This window comes from Bombina bombina, chromosome 7 (genome assembly GCF_027579735.1).
Source record: "Bombina bombina isolate aBomBom1 chromosome 7, aBomBom1.pri, whole genome shotgun sequence".
Taxonomy (NCBI): Eukaryota; Metazoa; Chordata; class Amphibia; order Anura; family Bombinatoridae; genus Bombina; species Bombina bombina.
Genome location: NC_069505.1, coordinates 26,493,462 through 26,513,393, shown reverse-complemented (window position 1 = coordinate 26,513,393; position 19,932 = coordinate 26,493,462). Strand labels below are relative to the sequence as shown.

Here is a 19,932-nt window from a genome sequence, read left to right as displayed (position 1 = left end):
TTGTATTAAATGATAGGCGGTACACAGAATTATATAAGACAAGTAATACATATTAGTATATTCATTTGTTATTCTTATACGTATCTTTTTGTATTAAATTATAGGTGGTATACAGAATTATTTTAGACAAGTAAGACATTATATATATATATATATATATATATATATATAAATATATATATATATATATATATATATATAATTTGTTGTTCTTATACATAACTTTTTGTAATTAAATGATAGCATTATATCCGACATATAATACATATTAATATAATGATTCTTTATTCTTATACATATCTTTGTAATAAATGATAGGCGGTATACAGAATTATATTAGACATGTAATACATATTATATTGATTCCTTATTCTTATACATATCTCTGCAATAAATGATAGGCGGTATACAGAATTATATTACACAAGTAATACATATTAATATATTGATTCTTTATTCTTGATTACTTAGTAGCTGCAGGAAGGAAAACATTTGGAATAAAGTTAAAAAGACCAGGCGGGTGACTTTGGACGGTAAAGAGACAATAAATGGAAAAAAAACACCTTATACTACTCACAGAGTTAAAGTGCCATAAAACAGGTTGAGATCTGTGCATATCCTAAAAGGGATAATTAATTTAAAATAGTTTAAAAAAATGTTTAAAAATTGCTGGCAAGTATTTCAAAATAATTTTCAAAAATAAGCAAAATGAATTACATAGCTAAACTGCCTGGAACAGCTAAGTCCACCCCCCTTATCAGTGTTTAGACACAGGCATTGTATTTCAACTAAGTTCACAGCTTCTAGGCATGCCCAGCAGATAGTCCCTATTCACTTTTCCATTCTACCAAAAGGACAATAAACATAGATACAGCCATAAAAGGAATTGTGTGGGGGGAGTTAGAGCTTTACAATTCAGAAACTAAAAATAAAGGGTTAATGGTGAGGCACTGCAGTAATAATTTGCAGGTAAAGTAATTATAGTACATATTTTATTATTTTGTCTCTATCCCAACTTGTTTTCTGTCCCTTTTAAGGTTCCATAATAGATGGGCCACTATCTCTGATATGTGTTATGTTCTTGTGTATTTATTGCGCTAAAGGTGTCACATTGGGGGAATCCACAAATTAGGTCACAATAACTATGTAAGTAATATAAGATGAAGAAAAGAGTTTACTGTTCTGTTAAATGTCTTCCTGCTTCACCATCAGGTTAAAAGTGGATGCTCCTTGCCACACTCCAGACATGGTGATTTCGTTGCCAAACATTGTACGGACTTTAGCACGATACGGCACATGCATTTGGGCTCTTTTGATTGATGCTACTTGGCGCACAGCCTTACCCGGCTGCAAGTTAAAGGTATTGGACATGGAATACGTCTCCTGCAGAAAAAAAGCCACCGGGTTACTAATAATACAGAGGATTTTTACTGACACAAGACACTATTTTATATAGTATTTGTGCTGTATAAGTCATTGTCTCAACTGGGGGGTTTGTAGGAAAGGTATTTGATGTGTCTTTTGTATTAAGGTAAAATGAAAGATGAAAAAATTATCAACTTTTCTTCATTCTCTTGGTATCTTTATTTGAAATGCAAGAATGAAAGTTTAGATGCCGGACCATTTTTGGTAAACAAACTGGGTTGCCAACTAGTTCCACCAGATAAACCATACAAACTTAAAGGCACACTGAACCCAAATTTTCTAATTTACTCCTATTATCAACTATTGCAGTCATAAGACAAATGGTTGTAAAAGGTTCTCTGGCGTCCCTTTTGTTAAGAAATAGCAGAAATTCATGGCTTTGTAATAAGTTTTTAGCAATTAAAACGCCCTAATTGCAGCTGTGTACCACACTTCTGAAATTCCCGGCAGTGAAGGGGTTAATTAGTTAGCTGGAGTGAAAGACCTAGGGCTGCAGGAGCACTAGTTCTTTGTAGAAGCTGCTGACTTAGCTCTTGTTAGTAAAACATGCCCTTAGACATGCAGACTTCAGTGAGCCTAATCCTATTATTAAGGAAGAGTCTACGTGCCCAGGTGCAGGGTTGGGCGCTGGTCTGTTTGCACAACAGCTTAAGAATCCCTATTGTCCTATCCAGATTCCAAAAGGGGGATTGTCCCTAGACATATACAGGGAGTGCAGAATTATTAGGCAAATGAGTATTTTGACCACATCATCCTCTTTATGCATGTTGTCTTACTCCAAGCTGTATAGGCTCGAAAGCCTACTACCAATTAAGCATATTAGGTGATGTGCATCTCTGTAATGATAAGGGGTGTGGTCTAATGACATCAACACCCTATATCAGGTGTGCATAATTATTAGGCAACTTCCTTTCCTTTGGCAAAATGGGTCAAAAGAAGGACTTGACAGGCTCAGAAAAGTCAAAAATAGTGAGATATCTTGCAGAGGGATGCAGCACTCTTAAAATTGCAAAGCTTCTGAAGCGTGATCATCGAACAATCAAGCGTTTCATTCAAAATAGTCAACAGGGTCGCAAGAAGCGTGTGGAAAAACCAAGGCGCAAAATAACTGCCAATGAACTGAGAAAAGTCAAGCGTGCAGCAATACTCAGAGACATGGCCAAGGTAAGAAAGGCTGAAAGACGACCACCACTGAACAAGACACAAGCTGAAACGTCAAGACTGGGCCAAGAAATATCTCAAGACTGATTTTTCTAAGGTTTTATGGACTGATCAAATGAGAGTGAGTCTTGATGGGCCAGATGGATGGGCCGGTGGCTGGATTGGTAAAGGGCAGACAGCTCCAGTCCGACTCAGACGCCAGCAAGGTGGAGGTGGAGTACTGGTTTGGGCTGGTATCAAAGATGAGCTTGTGGGGCCTTTTCGGGTTGAGGATGGAGTCAAGCTCAACTCCCAGTCGTACTGCCAGTTTCTGGAAGACACCTTCTTCAAGCAGTGGTACAGGAAGAAGTCTGCATCCTTCAAGAAAAACATGATTTTCATGCAGGACAATGCTCCATCACACGCGTCCAAGTACTCCACAGCGTGGCTGGCAAGAAAGGGTATAAAAGAAGAAAATCTAATGACATGGCCTCCTTGTTCACCTGATCTGAACCCCATTGAGAACCTGTGGTCCATCATCAAATGTGAGATTTACAAGGAGGGAAAACAGTACACCTCTCTGAACAGTGTCTGGGAGGCTGTGGTTGCTGCTGCACGCAATGTTGATGGTGAACAGATCAAAACACTGACAGAATCCATGGATGGCAGGCTTTTGAGTGTCCTTGCAAAGAAAGGTGGCTATATTGGTCACTGATTTGTTTTTGTTTTGTTTTTGAATGTCAGAAATGTATATTTGTGAATGTTGAGATGTTATATTGGTTTCACTGGTAAAAATAAATAATTGAAATGGGTATATATTTGTTTTTTGTTAAGTTGCCTAATAATTATGCACAGTAATAGTCACCTGCACACACAGATATCCCCCTAAAATAGCTATAACTAAAAACAAACTAAAAACTACTTCCAAAACTATTCAGCTTTGATATTAATGAGTTTTTTGGGTTCATTGAGAACATGGTTGTTGTTCAATAATAAAATTAATCCTCAAAAATACAACTTGCCTAATAATTCTGCACTCCCTGTATAAATATGTGTATCATTTTGTTTAATAAAGTTTTTCATTCTGTTTTACTCCAAACTCAGTCTTAGTCTCAGTCTGATTATTAGGGTAATTTTCTAAAGGTTTGGTGGTTCCAGTTGGTGGGAAGCAGTAACTGGCGAACATACCCTATTGAGGTACTGTCATGAGTTGCAGTACAAAGCATAGAAGGTACAATGCTATTTTATTGCAGAGCATAGAAGTTATACAGCTTGTACAACACATCTAACTTAGTAACTGCGACATGGACTATAACTGCTATAAGCCATGCCCCCATTCTTTGACGTCACCTCCCACTCTCATCACATCTTTCCCTTTTTCAAAGGACAAAGCATAATTTATTTATTTTTTAGAATACAACAAATAACAAGGTATACAAGAAGCATACACAAATAGTTTTGCTTAGTGTACAACAAATAACGAGAAATACAATCCTGACTTGAACATCGGGTTAGACTACCCTAATCCACAGTGACCATGGGATTAGTCTGCCTATTCTTCTGGTCACTGCTCTAACTAGTGCTAATCCCGATATCAGGCTGGAAGTTTCACCACTCTTCCACTTGACGTCATTTTACATGGACTTTCCTCTGATACAGAAGGTGATTGAGAGTATCCCACTGTGATCTTGCTGAGGGGAAGGCCCCCCTCTTAAAACAGGGGATCCAACCAGCGGTGGCTCTGAGGCATCCAGTCCCAAAGTCTCAGGTACTGGTTGAAGATGTCTTCTATTTCAATGTGTGACTGTCCCTCCATCAGCAAGGACTACATAAAACCTTGGTTCTGCAAAGCGTCCAATTACCATAGCAGGCGTCTTCCATTTCTTCTCATCATCCAGTTTAACTCTGACACTTTTCCCCACATTCAGCTCCTGCAAGGGCCTCACAAAGTGTTTTCTGTCATAGAAGAATCAATAACCCCTTTTTTGCCTCTTCATCCCTCCTAAGGACCTCGTCCAGAGGAACAGAGCTGGTTAGCTGGAAGACACCCACAGAGGGTAAAGTGGTGTGAATTTGACGTCCTAGAATCAGCTCGAGCTGGCTAAAACCTGTGGATTGGATGGGAATCACACTATAGGCCAAAAGAGCTAGGTACAGCTCAGATTGTTTCAAAATGAACTTTGTTGTTTGAACTGCCCTATCAGCCATTCCATTGGCCTGCAGCTAATGTGGACTTGATGTAGAATGGACGAAATCATATTCACTGCAAAAATAACTGAACTTCATGGAGGCAAACTGCATTCTGTTATCACTCACTAACTCCATTGGTATGCCCCACAGGGTGAACAAGCTCTTGAGACGAGTGATAACGGCTTGACTTCAAGGGTGCAATCTCAAAATACCTGAAATAGTAGTCAATCACGACTAGGTACTTCTTCCCATGCAGTTCGCACAAATCTGCAGCTATTTTCTGCTATGGGCCTGCAGGCAGCGGGGTAGAAATTAAGGGCTCCCGTCAATGAGTAAGCCGGCATTTCAGGCAAAAGGCACATTTTGACACGTGGCTTGCAATGACTGAACTGATCCCAGGCCACCATACTGCTGTAGCTGCCCTTTCGCAGTAATGTAATGCCCAAGTGGCCATCATGAATCCTGCTTAACATCTCCTGCCGCATGCTAATAGTAATGACAATGCAGTCTTGGAATAGCACTAACCCATCCAGCTCCATGAGCTGCGACCTCTCTGACTGGTAAGAACTTAAAGACATCCATGCTGCCCGGCTCTCAGGCCAACTTTCTTTTATGTACTTAAAAAGATCTGTAGCTAAATGTGTCTCCTTTCTTATTTGCTCTAGCTTTCCTGACAAAATGGATTTGGATGCTAGAACTGAATCCACATACACTTTCACATCTGATTCCGTTGAAGATACTTCAGCAGGAGCCTGGAAAGTGTATCTGCCACTACCAGTTGTTTCCCCGGCACATGCACTGCCTGAATAATAAACCTGAGCTGACTTATCAGAAGTCTCTGGCATCTTAGGGGTGTCTTGTCAATATCATAGGAGTTGATTAGAGGGACTAATGGTTTGTGGTCTCTCTGTCTCTCTCAACCTCTTCAATAACTACCATACTCTTTATACGCAGAAGTTCCTTCTCCACTTGAGGCATGAGCGGAAATGGAATTCTACAAAGAGTGGTAATGCTTTATGGGACTGCGTCACCTTTAAGTGATATTTGGACTGTGTTGCAATTCAGTAGGCCCAATTCGCGTCTTCCAAAATCTCATTCACTCTGGTGACAAGGCCCAAACCACAGGCTGCTTTCCTGCTCAATAGGTTGTTAACACACTGACCTCTAATCACATGTACCCACATGGTGAATTTCCCTGCACAATCGATGCGGCCACCAGGACTATGAGCTTTCGTTGTAACTTTTGCCAGCTGAGGCTGTCGAGGCAGATTTATGAATGCTGCAAGGGACATAACAGTGATGTCTACTCCCATGTTAATCTTGAAGGCAACCTTGGTTCCCATTACAGTAAGGGTAACCCGCCAATTTTCGCCTGAACCAGACAATTCAAAAACAGACCCTACAAAGGACACTTCTTGACCCTCCTGTTCACTATCCACCTGCATCTCCTTAAAATATTCAGTTTTACACGCGACTTCAAAATGTCCCATTCGGCTACACTTTCTACATCTTTTATCTTTAGTGGGGAATATAACATTCTGATCATGGGTACGGTTACACCGCGTGCTGCGAACCTGCTAGGCCCATACGCTTCACGGCCTGTTGCCCTTGGTCTACTGCTCACATGGTGCCTTTTATTTGCCACTCTTTTGAACTGCTGCACTTCATCCACAATACTCTCAGACCTCAGATCAGCACTTTGCTTTTTCACCAGTTTACTCTGGCGGGCCATCCTAATAGCCCCATCTAACGTTAATTCAGCCTCCATCTGTAGCTTCAGTGAGACCTTAGCATATGCAATTCCTATAACTATTCTGTCTCTGATTTGCTCCTCTTTAGCAACACCAAACTCACAGAATGCAGCTAATTCATACAGGCTGCGCACAAATTACTCCACAGATTCTCCCATACGCTGAGCACATTTGTGAAAACAAGCCCTCTTATGAATCACATTTCTTTTGGGCACAAAGTGAGCACTGAGTTTGTTCATAACTATTTCAAAGTCAAATTCTTCCCCTTCTTGGAAAGTAAAGGCATTGAACACTGGCTTCACATCTTACCTAATAAAGTATAAAAGAGAATTAACTTGTACTTCACCACTCATCTTGTCCAGCTTGGAAGCAATCCTGAAGCGCTGAAACAGCTGCAGGCTGAGAGAAATCAAAAGGCTCAGATGGGGGTAAACTTTGACATTGTCATTATTCAGGAAACAGAAGCGTAGGCAAGTACATCTGACACCATGTCATGTGATGCAGGACACAGCATAGAAGGTACAACGCTATATATTAGAACAGAGCATAGAAGTAAACAGCTTGTACAACACATCTAACTTAGTAGCTGCAACATAGAATATAACGGCTATAAGTCACGCCCCCATCCAGTGACGTCACCTCCCACTCTCATCACAAGTACTAAGGAGGTCCGTCACAGATGGTAAGGGTAATAGTATTTTAATACAAGGATTACACTCCCACCTGACACTTCTCACTTCCCTGATCCCTCCCAAATACCCGCATTCCTGACCACCATCTTAAGTACTGGCAGACAGTCTGCCAGTACGGCGCTTTCTGGTCTTTTTTTAAAATTTAATTTAATTTCTTCTTCTGCAGTGTAGGATCCCCCTTTACCCTTCAACCTCCCTGATCCCTCTCAAACAGTCTCTATCCCTGCCCCTCCTAATGGTGTCCTCCATCTTAGGTACTGGCAGGTGTCTGCCAGTACCCAGTTTATAAATTTTTGTTTTTTTGTTTTTTTTCTGTAGTGTTGGTCTCTCCCTCCCCACTATAATAGTGTCCCCTCCTTCCCTCTCCCTTTGAAACAAATTTTCTGTAGGTAGGGTGCCACCTCTCCCTGATACTCCCCCCTCTACCGTTGTGCCGCCCACCCACCTCCCTCCATCCCACCAGCAGAAACGGATGTTTGTTACAGGCAGTGACACAGACCGTGCCACTGTCTGTAACAATCAGGCATCTGCCTTTCATATGGAACTGGAGCACCGTCCGTGTGCTCAGGGACAGCAGCTGGAGCTTCCTGCAGCTCGGACGTATATAAACATGAGGGAGAGGGAGAGAGGCAGGGGGAGAGAGGGAGAGAGGGATGGGGGAGAGGGAGAGAGAGAATTAGAGGGGGAGAGGGATAGGGAGAGAGATAGCGAGAGAGGGGGAGAAGGGTAGAGAGATAGAGAGAGAGGGGGGGAGAGAGAGGGGGAGAGAGATTTTTGGGTCAAGGGGTTAAACAATGCGCTACTAGAAGCTATCCTAGTGAGCCAATGAGAAAAGCATATATGTTCAGCCACCAATCAGAAAGTGCCCAGTAATACATTTAAGCTCCTAACATGACCTAGGTAGTGTACAAAGCTGTCCCTTAATGTCCCTTTAAGTGGATTTAGGAGATTCCCTGTATTAAATTGAGCCTTAAAGGGATGGTGCTACTATGACACTTGCACTAGTACGACATTCAGGTAAGGAATCCTGACAAAAGCCCATTTTCACCTTAGTGTCCACCTGCTCTCCTAACCACTGTGCCACCATCTTCCTAAGAGCCTGCAATATATTTTCAGCATTATGCTGCTCATCCAACACTAAATGATCGGTACCCATGCCAATCTACCGACCCACTCCTGCCATAGTAGAAGCTGCCTAGTGCTACACCACCACTAGAAGTAGCACCATCCTCATCAGACTTCCTGTGCTGCAATAAGGACCATAAGGGAAAGGAAGGAATGAAGGGCCCTAGCAGCACTCCGTAAGTTGCACCATCCTCATCAGACTTCCTGTGCTGCAATAAGGACCATAAGGGAAAGGAAGGAATGAAGGGCCCTAGCAGCACTCCGTAAGTTGCACCATCCTCATCAGACTTCCTGTGCTGCAATAAGGACCATAAGGGAAAGGAAGGAATGAAGGGCCCTAGCAGCACTCCGTAAGTTGCACCATCCTCATCAGACTTCCTGTGCTGCAATAAGGACCATAAGGGAAAGGAAGGAATGAAGGGCCCTAGGAGCACTCCGTAAGTTGCACCATCCTCATCAGACTTCCTGTGCTGCAATAAGGACCATAAGGGAAAGGAAGGAATGAAGGGCCCTAGGAGCACTCCGTAAGTTGCACCATCCTCATCAGACTTCCTGTGCTGCAATAAGGACCATAAGGGATAGGAAGGAATGAAGGGCCCTAGGAGCACTCCGTAAGTTGCACCATCCTCATCAGACTTCCTGTGCTGCAATAAGGACCATAAGGGAAAGGAAGGAATGAAGGGCCCTAGCAGCACTCCGTAAGTTGCACCATCCTCATCAGACTTCCTGTGCTGCAATAAGGACCATAAGGGAAAGGAAGGAATGAAGGGCCCTAGGAGCACTCCGTAAGTTGCACCATCCTCATCAGACTTCCTGTGCTGCAATAAGGACCATAAGGGAAAGGAAGGAATGAAGGGCCCTAGCAGCACTCCGTAAGTTGCACCATCCTCATCAGACTTCCTGTGCTGCAATAAGGACCATAAGGGAAAGGAAGGAATGAAGGGCCCTAGGAGCACTCCGTAAGTTGCACCATCCCTCATCAGACTTCCTGTGCTGCAATAAGGACCATAAGGAAAGGAAGGAATGAAGGGCCCCTAGGAGCACTCCGTAAGTTGCACCATCCTCATCAGACTTCCTGTGCTGCAATAAGGACCATAAGGGAAAGGAAGGAATGAAGGGCCCTAGGAGCACTCCGTAAGTTGCACCATCCTCATCAGACTTCCTGTGCTGCAATAAGGACCATAAGGGAAAGGAAGGAATGAAGGGCCCTAGGAGCACTCCGTAAGTTGCACCATCCTCATCAGACTTCCTGTGCTGCAATAAGGACCATAAGGGAAAGGAAGGAATGAAGGGCCCTAGGAGCACTCCGTAAGTTGCACCATCCTCATCAGACTTCCTGTGCTGCAATAAGGACCATAAGGGAAAGGAAGGAATGAAGGGGCCCTAGGAGCACTCCGTAAGTTGCACCATCCTCATCAGACTTCCTGTGCTGCAATAAGGACCATAAGGGAAAGGAAGGAATGAAGGGCCCTAGGAGCACTCCGTAAGTTGCACCATCCTCATCAGACTTCCTGTGCTGCAATAAGGACCATAAGGGAAAGGAAGGAATGAAGGGCCCTAGGAGCACTCCGTAAGTTGCACCATCCTCATCAGACTTCCTGTGCTGCAATAAGGACCATAAGGGAAAGGAAGGAATGAAGGGCCCTAGGAGCACTCCGTAAGTTGCACCATCCTCATCAGACTTCCTGTGCTGCAATAAGGACCATAAGGGAAAGGAAGGAATGAAGGGCCCTAGCAGCACTCCGTAAGTTGCACCATCCTCATCAGACTTCCTGTGCTGCAATAAGGACCATAAGGGAAAGGAAGGAATGAAGGGCCCTAGGAGCACTCCGTAAGTTGCACCATCCTCATCAGACTTCCTGTGCTGCAATAAGGACCATAAGGGAAAGGAAGGAATGAAGGGCCCTAGGAGCACTCCGTAAGTTGCACCATCCTCATCAGACTTCCTGTGCTGCAATAAGGACCATAAGGGAAAGGAAGGAATGAAGGGCCCTAGGAGCACTCCGTAAGTTGCACCATCCTCATCAGACTTCCTGTGCTGCAATAAGGACCATAAGGGAAAGGAAGGAATGAAGGGCCCTAGGAGCACTCCGTAAGTTGCACCATCCTCATCAGACTTCCTGTGCTGCAATAAGGACCATAAGGGAAAGGAAGGAATGAAGGGCCCTAGGAGCACTCCGTAAGTTGCACCATCCTCATCAGACTTCCTGTGCTGCAATAAGGACCATAAGGGAAAGGAAGGAATGAAGGGCCCTAGCAGCACTCCGTAAGTTGCACCATCCTCATCAGACTTCCTGTGCTGCAATAAGGACCATAAGGGAAAGGAAGGAATGAAGGGCCCTAGGAGCACTCCGTAAGTTGCACCATCCTCATCAGACTTCCTGTGCTGCAATAAGGACCATAAGGGAAAGGAAGGAATGAAGGGCCCTAGGAGCACTCCGTAAGTTGCACCATCCTCATCAGACTTCCTGTGCTGCAATAAGGACCATAAGGGAAAGGAAGGAATGAAGGGCCCTAGGCAGCACTCCGTAAGTTGCACCATCCTCATCAGACTTCCTGTGCTGCAATAAGGACCATAAGGGAAAGGAAGGAATGAAGGGCCCTAGGAGCACTCCGTAAGTTGCACCATCCTCATCAGACTTCCTGTGCTGCAATAAGGACCATAAGGGAAAGGAAGGAATGAAGGGCCCTAGGAGCACTCCGTAAGTTGCACCATCCTCATCAGACTTCCTGTGCTGCAATAAGGACCATAAGGGAAAGGAAGGAATGAAGGGCCCTAGGAGCACTCCGTAAGTTGCACCATCCTCATCAGACTTCCTGTGCTGCAATAAGGACCATAAGGGAAAGGAAGGAATGAAGGGCCCTAGGAGCACTCCGTAAGTTGCACCATCCTCATCAGACTTCCTGTGCTGCAATAAGGACCATAAGGGAAAGGAAGGAATGAAGGGCCCTAGGAGCACTCCGTAAGTTGCACCATCCTCATCAGACTTCCTGTGCTGCAATAAGGACCATAAGGGAAAGGAAGGAATGAAGGGCCCTAGGAGCACTCCGTAAGTTGCACCATCCTCATCAGACTTCCTGTGCTGCAATAAGGACCATAAGGGAAAGGAAGGAATGAAGGGCCCTAGGAGCACTCCGTAAGTTGCACCATCCTCATCAGACTTCCTGTGCTGCAATAAGGACCATAAGGGAAAGGAAGGAATGAAGGGCCCTAGGCAGCACTCCGTAAGTTGCACCATCCTCATCAGACTTCCTGTGCTGCAATAAGGACCATAAGGGAAAGGAAGGAATGAAGGGCCCTAGGAGCACTCCGTAAGTTGCACCATCCTCATCAGACTTCCTGTGCTGCAATAAGGACCATAAGGGAAAGGAAGGAATGAAGGGCCCTAGGAGCACTCCGTAAGTTGCACCATCCTCATCAGACTTCCTGTGCTGCAATAAGGACCATAAGGGAAAGGAAGGAATGAAGGGCCCTAGGCAGCACTCCGTAAGTTGCACCATCCTCATCAGACTTCCTGTGCTGCAATAAGGACCATAAGGGAAAGGAAGGAATGAAGGGCCCTAGGAGCACTCCGTAAGTTGCACCATCCTCATCAGACTTCCTGTGCTGCAATAAGGACCATAAGGGAAAGGAAGGAATGAAGGGCCCTAGGAGCACTCCGTAAGTTGCACCATCCTCATCAGACTTCCTGTGCTGCAATAAGGACCATAAGGGAAAGGAAGGAATGAAGGGCCCTAGGAGCACTCCGTAAGTTGCACCATCCTCATCAGACTTCCTGTGCTGCAATAAGGACCATAAGGGAAAGGAAGGAATGAAGGGCCCTAGGAGCACTCCGTAAGTTGCACCATCCTCATCAGACTTCCTGTGCTGCAATAAGGACCATAAGGGAAAGGAAGGAATGAAGGGCCCTAGGAGCACTCCGTAAGTTGCACCATCCTCATCAGACTTCCTGTGCTGCAATAAGGACCATAAGGGAAAGGAAGGAATGAAGGGCCCTAGGAGCACTCCGTAAGTTGCACCATCCTCATCAGACTTCCTGTGCTGCAATAAGGACCATAAGGGAAAGGAAGGAATGAAGGGCCCTAGGAGCACTCCGTAAGTTGCACCATCCTCATCAGACTTCCTGTGCTGCAATAAGGACCATAAGGGAAAGGAAGGAATGAAGGGCCCTAGGAGCACTCCGTAAGTTGCACCATCCTCATCAGACTTCCTGTGCTGCAATAAGGACCATAAGGGAAAGGAAGGAATGAAGGGCCCTAGGAGCACTCCGTAAGTTGCACCATCCTCATCAGACTTCCTGTGCTGCAATAAGGACCATAAGGGAAAGGAAGGAATGAAGGGCCCTAGGAGCACTCCGTAAGTTGCACCATCCTCATCAGACTTCCTGTGCTGCAATAAGGACCATAAGGGAAAGGAAGGAATGAAGGGCCCTAGGCAGCACTCCGTAAGTTGCACCATCCTCATCAGACTTCCTGTGCTGCAATAAGGACCATAAGGGAAAGGAAGGAATGAAGGGCCCTAGGAGCACTCCGTAAGTTGCACCATCCTCATCAGACTTCCTGTGCTGCAATAAGGACCATAAGGGAAAGGAAGGAATGAAGGGCCCTAGGAGCACTCCGTAAGTTGCACCATCCTCATCAGACTTCCTGTGCTGCAATAAGGACCATAAGGGAAAGGAAGGAATGAAGGGCCCTAGGAGCACTCCGTAAGTTGCACCATCCTCATCAGACTTCCTGTGCTGCAATAAGGACCATAAGGGAAAGGAAGGAATGAAGGGCCCTAGGAGCACTCCGTAAGTTGCACCATCCTCATCAGACTTCCTGTGCTGCAATAAGGACCATAAGGGAAAGGAAGGAATGAAGGGCCCTAGGAGCACTCCGTAAGTTGCACCATCCTCATCAGACTTCCTGTGCTGCAATAAGGACCATAAGGGAAAGGAAGGAATGAAGGGCCCTAGCAGCACTCCGTAAGTTGCACCATCCTCATCAGACTTCCTGTGCTGCAATAAGGACCATAAGGGAAAGGAAGGAATGAAGGGCCCTAGGAGCACTCCGTAAGTTGCACCATCCTCATCAGACTTCCTGTGCTGCAATAAGGACCATAAGGGAAAGGAAGGAATGAAGGGCCCTAGGAGCACTCCGTAAGTTGCACCATCCTCATCAGACTTCCTGTGCTGCAATAAGGACCATAAGGGAAAGGAAGGAATGAAGGGCCCTAGGAGCACTCCGTAAGTTGCACCATCCTCATCAGACTTCCTGTGCTGCAATAAGGACCATAAGGGAAAGGAAGGAATGAAGGGCCCTAGGAGCACTCCGTAAGTTGCACCATCCTCATCAGACTTCCTGTGCTGCAATAAGGACCATAAGGGAAAGGAAGGAATGAAGGGCCCTAGGAGCACTCCGTAAGTTGCACCATCCTCATCAGACTTCCTGTGCTGCAATAAGGACCATAAGGGAAAGGAAGGAATGAAGGGCCCTAGGAGAACTCCGTAAGTTGCACCATCCTCATCAGACTTCCTGTGCTGCAATAAGGACCATAAGGGAAAGGAAGGAATGAAGGGCCCTAGGAGCACTCCGTAAGTTGCACCATCCTCATCAGACTTCCTGTGCTGCAATAAGGACCATAAGGGAAAGGAAGGAATGAAGGGCCCTAGGAGCACTCCGTAAGTTGCACCATCCTCATCAGACTTCCTGTGCTGCAATAAGGACCATAAGGGAAAGGAAGGAATGAAGGGCCCTAGCAGCACTCCGTAAGTTGCACCATCCTCATTAGACTTCCTGTGCTGCAATAAGGACCATAAGGGAAAGGAAGGAATGAAGGGCCCTAGGAGCACTCCGTAAGTTGCACCATCCTCATCAGACTTCCTGTGCTGCAATAAGGACCATAAGGGAAAGGAAGGAATGAAGGGCCCTAGGAGCACTCCGTAAGTTGCACCATCCTCATCAGACTTCCTGTGCTGCAATAAGGACCATATGGGAAAGGAAGGAATGAAGGGCCCTAGGAGCACTCCGTAAGTTGCACCATCCTCATCAGACTTCCTGTGCTGCAATAAGGACCATAAGGGAAAGGAAGGAATGAAGGGCCCTAGGAGCACTCCGTAAGTTGCACCATCCTCATCAGACTTCCTGTGCTGCAATAAGGACCATAAGGGAAAGGAAGGAATGAAGGGCCCTAGGAGCACTCCGTAAGTTGCACCATCCTCATCAGACTTCCTGTGCTGCAATAAGGACCATAAGGGAAAGGAAGGAATGAAGGGCCCTAGCAGCACTCCGTAAGTTGCACCATCCTCATCAGACTTCCTGTGCTGCAATAAGGACCATAAGGGAAAGGAAGGAATGAAGGGCCCTAGGAGCACTCCGTAAGTTGCACCATCCTCATCAGACTTCCTGTGCTGCAATAAGGACCATAAGGGAAAGGAAGGAATGAAGGGCCCTAGGAGCACTCCGTAAGTTGCACCATCCTCATCAGACTTCCTGTGCTGCAATAAGGACCATAAGGGAAAGGAAGGAATGAAGGGCCCTAGCAGCACTCCGTAAGTTGCACCATCCTCATCAGACTTCCTGTGCTGCAATAAGGACCATAAGGGAAAGGAAGGAATGAAGGGCCCTAGGAGCACTCCGTAAGTTGCACCATCCTCATCAGACTTCCTGTGCTGCAATAAGGACCATAAGGGAAAGGAAGGAATGAAGGGCCCTAGCAGCACTCCGTAAGTTGCACCATCCTCATCAGACTTCCTGTGCTGCAATAAGGACCATAAGGGAAAGGAAGGAATGAAGGGCCCTAGGAGCACTCCGTAAGTTGCACCATCCTCATCAGACTTCCTGTGCTGCAATAAGGACCATAAGGGAAAGGAAGGAATGAAGGGCCCTAGCAGCACTCCGTAAGTTGCACTAGCAGTCAGCGCATGCAGCAATAGTTCATAAACAGGAAACAAGGCAGAAAGTTCAGGTAACCAAGATTCCTACACAGGACTTAAAGGGATATGAAACCCCCCAAAATCTTTAGTTATTAAGATAAAGCATACAATTGTAAACCTTTTCCAATTTTCTTCTATTATCAAATTTGCTTTATTCCCTTTCTATCCTTTCTTGAAGAAGCAACTGTGCACTACTGGGAATTAGCTGAATACATCGGTAAGCCAATCACAAGAGACATATATTTACAGACACCAATCGGCAGCTAGTTCCCAGATCCTGAGCCTATCTAGATATGCACTTCAACAAAGGATACCAAGATAACTAAGCAAATGAGATAAAATAAGTTAATTGGAAAGTTGTTTAAAAATGGATGCTCTATCTAAATCATGAAAGAAAATTTTTGAGTTTCATGTCCCTTTAACTCAAGGATAGCTCTTTAATAACTGAGCACTGTGTTCACTGAACAGCAGTGCTTTATAGGGTTGTTAAATGAGTGACAGCTGGTAAGAGGTGTGGTGTTGGCTTTAAATCTCTCACATCTCCTGTGCAATACCGTTTGTCCAATACTGCATTGCTGCCACTAGGTGGAGTGCTTGTGCAACCTCTGCTGTAGTCTAAGGGCTAGATTTATCAAAGCCATTCTCCTTGAATCCCGTCCAAAATAGCGCATACGACCTGATCGTCATATTCATCACAGCACTCTGCGCCTATAACTGCCCAAATCTGAAAGAAAATTCTTCGCACTCCGCTTGCATTCGCCTAGGCGCACGGGCTCGCTTCCGACAGCGCTAATACACATTGGATACAGACGTAATTTTAGATGCAGACATAGAAATACGACTTGTTTGGAATTCATCATTGCTTTGCGCCGATAGGGAACTGAAATTTTGGCTTCAATTACGTGTTGTATATTTCGCCATACAGACTGAGGAGAACACCATTATAATACACGCTTTTACATCTTGTGATGCAGTACTTTCTTCTTTTAACTAATTTTTCAAAGGCTCAGCTACAAAAAAGAGACTGTTATTGCAAGAAATCTGCGCTTCCACGGGCGCATATGGGTACCAATAGTTTATAATATATATATATATATATATATATATATATAGATAGATAGATATTTATTTTTGTGATCTTCAATTATCAACATATGGCAAAAACAGCACAGAAAAATTATATAATATATATAAGCTAAATAGTTACCTAAAAAAACGCTTTTTTAATAATCAAAACATTTATAGGGATGTACTGTGATAAATAGGGAGTAAATAGGGAGTCAATGCTTTTGCCGACAGGCGAAATTTATCATTATTACGCCCCAGCTCGCCTGCGCAAAGTTACGTCTATTTTTGTGATAAATTCAGGTGCACATGTGCGCTTCTCCGGAGGCGACCTGGGGCGCAGTTACAGGCGAAGCACATACAGAGTTTGCCTAGCCTTTCATAAATCTAGCCCTTTGTACTCTTCACAGTTGATGCATTTTGTAGGGAAAAGAAATAATGTTGCATCAATATGGAGGATTCCAACAGCAGCACATGGAGGTACAGCTGGCTTTTCACTGCTGAGTCCTGACACCAATGGAGGACCAGCAGGAGTACCCTCTGCAGTATTAGTACAGGTAAGGGCATTACAGTGGATTATGTTCCTGCTGGGTGAAAGTGCTGCTTGAAGAAAGTTGTATTGGGATGAAACAGTCCTTTTCAACTGCTGTAAATGCTACCCCGAGCATAGCAAAAGATGTACCAATGACAGCTACCATCTGACCTATCAGTGGGGTTGTTTTTCTCAATTGCTGCCTGGACATTTCCTTAGAGTGAAACCCCCCAAAATGCTCTAAGGTGAGCTAAATTCATCGTTGTGATGTTGAAGGTGGTACCTGCCTCTGCTAACTGCCATTATTATTGTGTTCCCTGTCCTGAGTACTGTTGGTAGTGCTGCTCTTAGTAGGTAGTGTTGCTGGCTGTTCTAAGGATATTGCTGAATTGTTGCTGCTGCCCCACTTTCTTTCATCAATAAAACAGCCTTGTGGTGCATGCAGAGATGTTGGTTGCTCACAGAGCTGGTGAGATGACACAACACACTCCCACAGCTAACTTCCTTGTCACACAATTTGCACTTAGCAAACTGCCTATCTCCAATGCTGACAAAGAAGTCTCATACTTTTGAGTGATTTTATGTGCCCCTCTGCCTGCACTTCTACAGCTGTGGAGGTCTCCTTGATGGTTTAAGATGTGGCACCACTATCTGTTTCTGAGCTCAAAGGAACACCTATTCCTCCCCTACTGGTGGAACTGCTACTGCTGCTAGTACTGACCGAGATTGCAGTGCAAGTGCTACTAGTGGAAGTGGCAGCATGGTTAGTGTTTGTTGTAGCAACTGGCTGCTCTACAACTGGAGATGATGGTGGTGAAGGAGAGAATGCAGGTAGAGAGTGATGGCCTAAAACCAGGGAGGAACTTGCTCTGCAGCCTGCAATGCATGGCTTTTGTAGTGGAATCTCCTCCCAACCTATCTCCTATGGCTCATAATCAAGTATTATCCTGGTCCAGAGTAGAGGTTATAGGAGACATTCTGGTAGTCACAGTAATATCCTCATCTCCAAAACTAGAGACTGGGAAAATGTTCTCAATAATTTTCTTGTATCCCAACTGTTTGGCACAATTAGATCATCTACTTCTCCTGCAGTGTCTGTTCTACTGCTGCTGAGAGACAACCTTTCAGATTCTGATAAAACCAACCAGCTGCCGCTATAAAATATGAAGGGAATCAGGACAGTGGAGAAACTAACAGTAGGAGAATTGATGGTGGTAGTGGGCAAACACTGGTGCAGGTGGTTATTAAAGCAGATTGTCTAAAGAGCTGATGTGTACATGGGGCATTCTAGATAACCTCGACCCCCTTCACAATCCTCCTACTAGGCTTGGAGCCAAACAATGTCAATTCAGCAACTACACCATTAGTTTCTCTCATTTCCTGCTTTACTTTAATGGGTAAACTTAGAAGACCATTTCTACTACATATGCTGCTGCTACTAGTCCTGCTAGCAGTAGGTTCTGCATATCTCCAACTCCTGGTGGACATAGGTTGGCCTGCTACAGCAGTTGTGGAACATGACCAAGCTGCTGATGCCGCAGCCACTGCTATTCTTCTAGCCAGAGCAGCAGACAATGGCCTTGAAAATATTTGACTCTGTGAAGCAGAGGCAACATTGCTCATTAAACAAGGGAAACAGACAGGGTCTCTGCACTGGTAGTGGTACTACTGGTTGTGGTAGCAGCAAGAAACATAGTACCCTCTGACTAGCAATTTTATTAATTACAGAATAATAAAATAACATAATATCTCATTCTTTGTCGCTGGGTTCTCTGACAGACAAAATGGGATTTAAGTTAATATTGGAATAAATGCCTAACGGAGAGCAAGCCTACTCAGTATCAGTAGTAAGTACAATGCCCCCACTGAAATAAATTATAGCAGTACTATTATATTGAGTGTGTGTATATATATATATATATATATATGTGGGCTAGATTACAAGTGAAATGCTAATCGCATGATAAATAATCAGCCTTTACAAGTGTCTAGTTATTGCTAATGCGAGCTTGCGGTAGCAATTATAAAATTAACCAGAGACTAGGGGGTAGATTTAACAAATATGGACGAACATGATCCGCTATAGCAGATCATGTCTGCCCGTCAACGCTAAATGTCGACAGCATACAATGTCACCATTTATCATTGCACAAGCATTTCTTGTGAAATGCTTGTGCAATGCTGCCCCCAGCACATTCACGGCCAATCTAGCAGGGGGTGTCAATCATCCCGATTGTATCCGATCGGGATGATTGCAATCCGCTACCTCAGAGGTGGTGTATGAGTTAAGGAGCAGTGGTCTTACGAGTGCTGCTTCTTACTGTTGAGTAATAGGCACAGGGGAAAATATTTGGGGTATAAAAAAGCAACATTTTGTCCCTACTCAAGAGTGGAGCCCCATTGTCTAATATGTTAATAAGATGCCTGTTGGTTTAATGGCAGAATTCCAGGCTGCTCCCATAAGCAAAAGACAATGTTAATTTCCAAAAGAGTTGTTTGGAAAGGAAATAAGACTTAAAAAATATATAAGTTAAAAGTTTAAAATGTATAAAATAATGTTACATAAAATTGTGATCAATGCTATAAATAATTAATAACTGGTGTACATGATAATCATATGTTTAAATGTATAAATAAGTTAAATATGGAAGGAAGTGTATACCATGGCGAGTAGTGTGTGTGTATGTATACTGATTACCTTATCAACATGGGTGACCAAATTATACTCCCAGATACCACCATATATTAAGGAATTATGAGAGATTAAGACATACATAATGAGAAATGAAAAATTACATTAAAATATGATAGAATTCACTATATAGAGATATATATGTGTGTGTGTGTGTGTGTGTGTGTGTGTGTGTGTGTGTATGTATATATATATATATATATATATAAGTCATATGTATACCTATTTTTAAATAAGGTTATGAGAGTGACTATATGCACAACTTTAAAAGACAATGCCCAAATGATTAAAATTAATATCTTCTCAATGTTTAATAAATCTGTATATATTTATCCTAACTGAATCCTCTTTACTCCACAATTATAATTTGCTGTGTTTAAAAAGATATCACCTGATCAGAACT

General features: G+C 44.1%; 1 protein-coding gene across 1 annotated transcript in view; it reads right to left on the bottom strand.

Moving 5' to 3' along the window:
• Positions 1–217: 217 nt before the first annotated feature.
• The window catches only part of LOC128665794 (tachylectin-2-like), a 109,875-nt gene continuing 90,160 nt past the window's right edge, over positions 218–19,932 (bottom strand). Inside the window, exon 4 of the mRNA XM_053719996.1 lies at positions 218–1,383. Coding sequence (XP_053575971.1) covers positions 1,186–1,383 — 198 coding nt within the window. The 3' untranslated portion in view covers positions 218–1,185. The remainder of the gene's footprint in view (positions 1,384–19,932) is intronic.